This window comes from Elephantulus edwardii, unplaced genomic scaffold (assembly GCF_000299155.1).
Source record: "Elephantulus edwardii isolate Elephantulus edwardi_28Jun2011 unplaced genomic scaffold, EleEdw1.0 scaffold00001, whole genome shotgun sequence".
NCBI lineage: Eukaryota > Metazoa > Chordata > Mammalia > Macroscelidea > Macroscelididae > Elephantulus > Elephantulus edwardii.
Genome location: NW_006399751.1, coordinates 5,425,879 through 5,432,986, shown reverse-complemented (window position 1 = coordinate 5,432,986; position 7,108 = coordinate 5,425,879). Strand labels below are relative to the sequence as shown.

The following is a 7,108-nucleotide window of genomic DNA, read 5'->3' as shown; positions in this document are numbered from 1 at the left end:
CCAGGCGCCTCTGCTAACCCTTCAATCTGCGTTGGGGGTGGGGGATCAGTCGGGGTTCTCAGAGCAGCTGTGTGGGGAAGGTGGAGTTTAAGGAAGAAGAGGGTGTTGCTGGCCCGGAAAAAACCCGCTTCAGTGGGAAAGGGTTTGCGGCATAAAGTGATGGAGCTTTAGATATGTTTTAGACAAAAGCACTAGAGGACCAAGGTTTCTCTGCCTCTTATCGTACAGGGAAAGTGTAGTAGAGGTGTTTTTGGAGAATCCTGGGAAGGTTGCTTTGCACAGTTAGTGTGGTATTTCAGATGTAGGAAAACAACCATTTTACAAAGCGCCTTTACTTACACTTTATACTAAATAGGGGAAAAAACACCAAAATAAACCAAAAACATGGGTTGGGGAGAGTGGGGGTGCTAGAGATTATGGAGCTAAGAACCATCCTTCTAGGTAGCCTGATGGTAAGCAGTCCTATTGGCAACTTAAAGGTTGTGGTTGTTATGAGTCGCCTGCGACTATATACAACAGCTCTAAACCCTGCTCTATCCCTTGTCAATCTTACTGTATCCGACATGCCTATACCCATTACCCCAGTGACAGAATCAATCCATCTCATCGAGGGTCTTCCTTTCCTGCGCTGTCCCTCCACCTTCCCTCTCCAAGGACTGGTGCCTCCTTGCAACATGTCCAAAGTATGTCAGATGAAGTTTCAGAATCCTTGCCTCCAAAGAGCAGCCTGGCTTCACCCTCTCCAGGACGAACTTGTTTGATCACCTAGCAATCCATGGTATATTCAGTACTCCAACACCACAGCTCAAAGGCATCAACTCTCTTTCTATCATCCCTAGTCCTTGTCCAGCTCTCTGATGCATAGCAAGTAATTACAAAGACCATAGCCTGTATCAGGTGCACCTTAGTCTCCAGACTGATATTGTTGCTCTTCAGTACTTTGGAGAGGTCTCTGACAGCAGACTTTCCCAATGCAATTCGTCTTTTAATTTCCTGGCTGCAAGTACCAAAAGTGTTGATTGTGGAGCCAAGCAAGCTGAAACTGTCAACAATCTCAATCTCTTCATCATCTATCATGATGCTGCCAGTCGGCCCAGTGGTGAGAAGCTTTGTCTTCTTGATGAGCTTCAATCCATATTGAAGGCTGCAGTCCTTGACCTTCTGCAGCAAGTGCTTCAGGTCCTCCTCAGTTTCAGCAAGCGCGGTTCAAATCCACCACCTGCTTCGCGGAAGGTCAGGTATGGGTCGGTTCCCACTCGTCAGCACACAACAACCACCCCCTTTGCCCTTTGGCACCATCAGTTTCTGAGTCTTAGTGCAAGTCATTTATGTCTCAGCCCCTATTTGCTCAGCTGTGAAATGGGAGTGTAGAATCTTTGGCAAACTCTCTGCGTGTTTTAAATCTTGGGGCACCCGGGACAGCTCTGCATTGGGAGTGGACAAAGAGGCAGAAGGCAGCCTCCGCGGTGGCCTGTAAGGAAGAGGACACCTTGGTCTCCATTAGAGCTACCACTAACTGAGAACACCCCTGGAGCTCGAAATGTGCGCCTTGGTTTCCAGCTTGCGTTAGATGCGTCTCCCCTTGTAGCCCTAAGGCGAAAAAAAATTTTTTTCTCTTCCCGCGCTAAGAAGGTAGCGGTGTGGATTTTGTTTCTCGAACTCAGAACCCACACGTCGGCTGGGTCCTGCGGCGAGCAGCTCCAGGAAATCAGGAAGAACGCAGGAGGGCTCCAGGGAGAACAAGAGGGCCTCTTAGGGCGCCGGGACCTGCTGGCCGCGGCCCCACCTGCGAGGGGGCGGGGCTTCGCGGAGCTGGGCCAATCAGCACCTACCTGCGCTCACCTGGCCTCCTCCCCCTGGCTTAGACGAGCGGCGCTGCCCAGAGGAACCCGAAGAGCCAACGAGCGCACGCGTCTGGGGTTGCAGCATCCTTGTCACCTCTCTCGCGCGCCATGGGGATCCCTAGGGCGCCTCTTGCGTCCCTCGTCTTGGCCGTCATCCTCCTGCAGGTACTCCACCGCCCTGCCCTTGCCCCGGCCGGGACAATTCCCTGGAGGACGGACGGGGTGCGCGCCCACGGCGCTGGCGTCGGGCAGAGCGCGGGGCTCGGCTTCGGGAGACCCCGTTGGGACTCTCCGGGGTGGGGTGTGCAGGACGCCGGTGACCCAGCCCTTCTTTTACGCTCTCCCCTCGGGTGCAGGTCCGCTGGCCGCGCTGCGCGGCCTCCGAGCGGTGTCGGGCGGGCTTCGGGGAGGCTGAAGTGACCTTGGAAGCGGGAGGCGCGGAGCTGGAGCCCGGCCAGGCGCTGGGGAAAGGTAAGACCCTCCGGAGGCCGCCCGAGGGCCCAGCGGGCTGGGGGTCGCACGTGGTCCGCTTCGGTGTGGTCTGCACTAAGGGCGTCCAGGCTGAGCTGGGGGTGGTGGGGGGTTCTGGTAGAACGCGCCGTGGGGGCAGCAATGTGGGTGACCCGGAGGCTGGCACCGAAGGCGGGATTGCACAGCGACCCCTGCCGTCCAGTCCCCTCCCGGCCCTGCAAGCCGCTGTTTACCTTGACCCCCTCCATCCCGGTGGGGGGCGACCGTTCCCCTCACCCCGGGAAGCCCCCCTGGCCGGCCTCAGCGGAGGAATGCGCCGTCCACATTCCTTCCCCACCCCCGCGCAGGTGTGGGGATGAGCTGCGCTTCTGAGCAGCCCCCCTTCGCCCCTCTCGGGCCCCCTTTGTGAACCGTGCTTTGTGACTCCGACAGACAGACGGGGTCTGTTTCTCTTCTCGCTCCCCTCCTCCTCCCCTCTTTCCCGGGCAGCTGGAATGCACTCTTAACCCTGCTCTTCCCGGAGGGCTTGCGCCCCTGCAGCCAGCCTGGGATCTGGCCTTGGCACACCTGGGCTGGGGCCGTCACGCACGAGGAACACTCGCATCCCCAGGGTCTTGGAACAGGGATGTTAGGTCACTTAGTAACCTCAGGGGTGCCCCAAGCCGGAGGTCTTGGGACTCCAGGAGTCGAGGGGAGATCAAAGCACTGTTTTGATCTTCCAGTTATTAGCTGCGCCCTACACCCGGACACACAGAGTTCAAAAACTTGAGCGTGGGGGTCTCTTGTTGCAGAGAATCTTTGTATTAAGAAACTCAGGCAGCTAGAGACTGTTGAGGGTTCCTTCTTTCTCCAGGGAAGGAGGGAAAAGAGGGAGTGTTCCTCTGCAGGATCAAACCCAAATTCTGAACTATGACTCCTTAACCTGTTTCCTTGGGTGTGGTTCGATTGAATCCTCAAATTCTGAACCATTTCAGGCACATTTTTCTGGGGAGGGAGTACACAATTTACCTGGCTTTCAAAGCAATTAAGAACCGATGCCATTTCTGTAACCATCATACGCGTCACTACCAGCATACCATCTCCCAAGGTGCCAGTTCCCTCTGCTGCACTAGAAAGTGGAGTGCTTTGTAATGAGGGGACCAAATGGCTTTCCAAAAGAGATTGAGAGTTTTTGAGCCTGTGGGAGCCTCCTTCTCTTCTCTTTCTCCAAATAACCCCTCCAGATTGACAAAACAATTAACACCCTGACTGGGCCAGCTTCTTAAGCCCTCAGCTGGAGGGAGCTAAGGAGAGGCCATGCCTCATAAACTTTAAATTCTTGTGCATGGCCTTATTACTGGCCGGCTAACAAACTGCAACTCAGCCAACCTGTAAAAATGTGAACTTGGGCAGGGCTGCAAATCCAATTCCGGCTTCCTGAGAAAGCTTTATTGCTAACCAGATCTGGGCCAAAGCTACACCCCCTACCTCCTACCCTCCACCCCATTGTCAAGTTCTCTGACTCTGGCTTTGACTGTTGTCTGCCTTATCTTTCTTACTGAAGCAAGAAATATCAGATAAGTTGTCACTTCACTAGGCTTGAGGTTGTTGGAGGAAAGCGGTGATCAGGTTTTCGATTTCACGCTCGAGCTGCGGAGAGCTTCCTGGTTACGTCAGGCGTTTTAAACCTTTTTTGAGGAAATTTGGTGTTCTCCGGTGTCTGGTTTATGCTTGTGAGAATTGTGTGTCCATGCCAGGAGCACACCTGGATTATAAAACAAAGAGTGAGTTCATGGGCCTGCTCACCTAAAGTCTCCCTTACCCCATGACTGGCTCCTAGAAAAAGCCTCCTGCGAAATGGGTTGCCAGCTGTCCTAGTAAATTTCTAATCCTTATTGGTTCCATATAAATCAGGAATTACCAGTAACAAGACAAAAAACATTGATATTTCTTCCCCTAATCCTCTGTTTCTCACATCTCCCTACATTCATTCTTCCTTCCCCAGCTCCCCTTCTAGACACAGCAGCCACAGCCTAGCTCCAGTGTTGAAAGAAGTATCCTGAGGGTACATACAAATTCTCAAGTTTGGCCAAGCAGAGACAACCATTTTCCATACTGCCAAGGAACAATTGCCCCTGTTGTTTGCCCCTGGGTTATGAATATCACGTGTTGTCTATGAAGTTGAGCTCAAAGAAATTATCTGATATAATTAATACCTTGTTTGTATGTGCATCTTCCTCTTCAAAGCCCTTCTACGTCTTTGAGCTTGCTTTATCCTCCTAACATTCCCTTGAAGCCAGTTAGGTAAATATTAAATAACTGAGCCCTTAATCTTAGAGATGGGACTTCACAAACCCTGTAGCCCAGACCTGCCGGAGGTCACACTCTGATGTGGCCTGTGTCTAGTCTTTATAAATGTATGAAGAAGGAAGGTCTTAAAAGTGGAGAAATGATAGCATAGCTTCTTTGAGGGTTGTAGGTATATGCCCAGGACTTGTATTTAAAAGATACCTACCAGGCATTGGCGTGAGTCCTGACAACCTTATGAAGGACAGTCCATTTTACAGATGAAATTAAATGCTATAGCTTCACCACTTAGGTTTTAGCACAAGAGTGGCCAGCTGCAACATGAATAGAAGTTTCTTTCAAAACAACTATGAGATATCATCTCACCCCAGTCAGAATAGCAAAATTTAACAGAACAGCAAGCAACAAATGCTGGCGAGGTTGTGGAGAAACTAGAACCCTTATTCACTGTTGGTGGGAATGTAAAATGGTGCAACCACTGTGGAAGGTGGTATGGCACTTTCTCAAAAAGTTGCAAATAGAGATAACCATTTGACCCAGCAATTCCACTACTGGGAATATACCCCATAGAGACCATAACTGACATCCAAGCAGATATATGCACACCCATGTTTATCGCAGCTCTGTTCACAATAGCAAGGAGTTGGAAACAACCCAGGTGCCCATCAACAAACGAATGGTTAGAGAAGCTGTGGTATATTCACACAATGGAATACTATGCTGCATTGAAAAACAAGGAACTCATGCAATATTATTCAAAATGGGTGGGGCTGGAGGACATTATGCTGAGTGAAATATCTCAGTCACAAAAGAACAAATATTGCATGGTGCCACTGCTGTAAAATGGGACTGATATCAGGGTGGGGGTAAGACTGAGAAAAACTGGATAAATTGTGTATACTGCACTGAAACAGATGAGGGACTGAATAATTTAAAAGCAATGTATGATAGGGTATTATGGTTATCACAAGAGTCCACAATTAAGGTTGCATAGTGGAATGTACTTGGGGCGGTGGGAGGGGTGTGGGGGGACTGTGTACCAGGGAGGGAGTCTTTCTTTTACTTTTGAAAGAGAGGAGCGAACTGGGGAGTGGGGGGAGGGCTGGTGGGCAGAGAAGTGCAGCAATGAATGAATGGAAACCCAAATTCTCTGTAAATGTTCATTAAAATTATTAAAAAAAATAAAATAAAATGAAAAAATTTTAAAAAAAGAAAATGAAAAAAAAAGAAGTTTCTGACTCTCAAGTTCTAGGACCCTTTTTAAAACCAGAAGAGAAGGGGAGTGAAATGTTGGAGCCTTGAATCTTGTAGCCTCCAATAACCAGCTTCCTCAAGAGCTTTGATTTCTGTTTAGCATAGGGTTTCTATGAAGTTGAGCTCAAAGAAATTATTTGACATAATCTGATAGGTTGTTTCCTCTACAAGAGTATTCTAAGTGATGGAGGCTTAAATCAGGTGAAGCTGGGCTTGACTAGACTATGAGTAAAGTGATTTCAGAAAGGAGTGGGGCAGAAACCAGGAGCCCTGGTGGTGCAGTGTGTGGAAGTTGGGCTGCTAATCTAAAGGTTGGCGATTCGCACCCACCAGCTGCCCCAAGGCAGAAAGATGAAGCAATCTGCTCCCATAAAAACTTACAACTCCCGAAACCCTATGGAGCAGTTCTACTCTGTCCCATGTGGTTGATATTAGTTAGAACCCACTGACAATGATTTTGGTTTTTAACTTTGGGGCAGGAACATTTCCTCACTTGGACCCATCGTTTGGGGTCTGCCTTGCTTCAAGTGTGCTGTGGAAGCAAATACAACAGAGAGGTGTAAGGAAAGAACCTGACTAGTATTAGTACTGATACCAAAAATGGACTCCCCATCTTCTTTAATGTTGAACAGTTAAGGTAGCTTGAGGGCAATAATACTTTATATTGATCCTTCAAAGGAGGCACCGGCACCGACCTTAAATTAGTTTTTGGGAAAGCCTGAAAGCTAGAGGTCTTCAATTTTGGTAGAATTTTGAGCATGAGTTAATAGCAGAATAGTTTTTGTTGCTTATCTTGGATTTTGGTAAAAAATTAAGTGAATACATACAGAGATAGATAAGATATGAATAAGTGAAAAGGCCTACACCTATGACCATGGATAGATTTGGAAGATGATAGTTCAACATGAGTATTGCAAATACATGTGTGTAGATGGATTTAAACCATGTGTCTTTCGGATTGCAGCTCAGCTTCTCTCACCAGTAGGCCAAAAGAAGAGCCAGCAGTGGACAATATTATGTAAACCTTTGAACTAGAACCAGACACCCTGAGGGAATTGATCGTTCATTGGTCATGGGGTCTCAGGACACCATTGTCACTTGGTATAGCCTAGTCCACAAAGATAATGTTACTTCACATTAGAGAGTAGCCACTGAGGACTTAATAGCTTACAGAGAGGCCACCTAAGATGCAGCCATTGGTCTCTCCCTGTCTGAAGCAAGGAAGAGTAAAGAAAATCAAAGATGCATGGAAA

The 7,108-nt window shown here is 48.9% G+C and overlaps 1 protein-coding gene across 1 annotated transcript in view; it reads left to right on the top strand.

The window, feature by feature from the left end:
• Positions 1-1,952: 1,952 nt before the first annotated feature.
• CDH3 (cadherin 3, type 1, P-cadherin (placental)) overlaps positions 1,953-7,108 on the top strand; it is a 42,699-nt gene continuing 37,543 nt past the window's right edge. Inside the window, exons 1-2 of the mRNA XM_006878664.1 lie at positions 1,953-2,009; positions 2,201-2,315. Coding sequence (XP_006878726.1) covers positions 1,953-2,009; positions 2,201-2,315 — 172 coding nt within the window. The remainder of the gene's footprint in view (positions 2,010-2,200; positions 2,316-7,108) is intronic.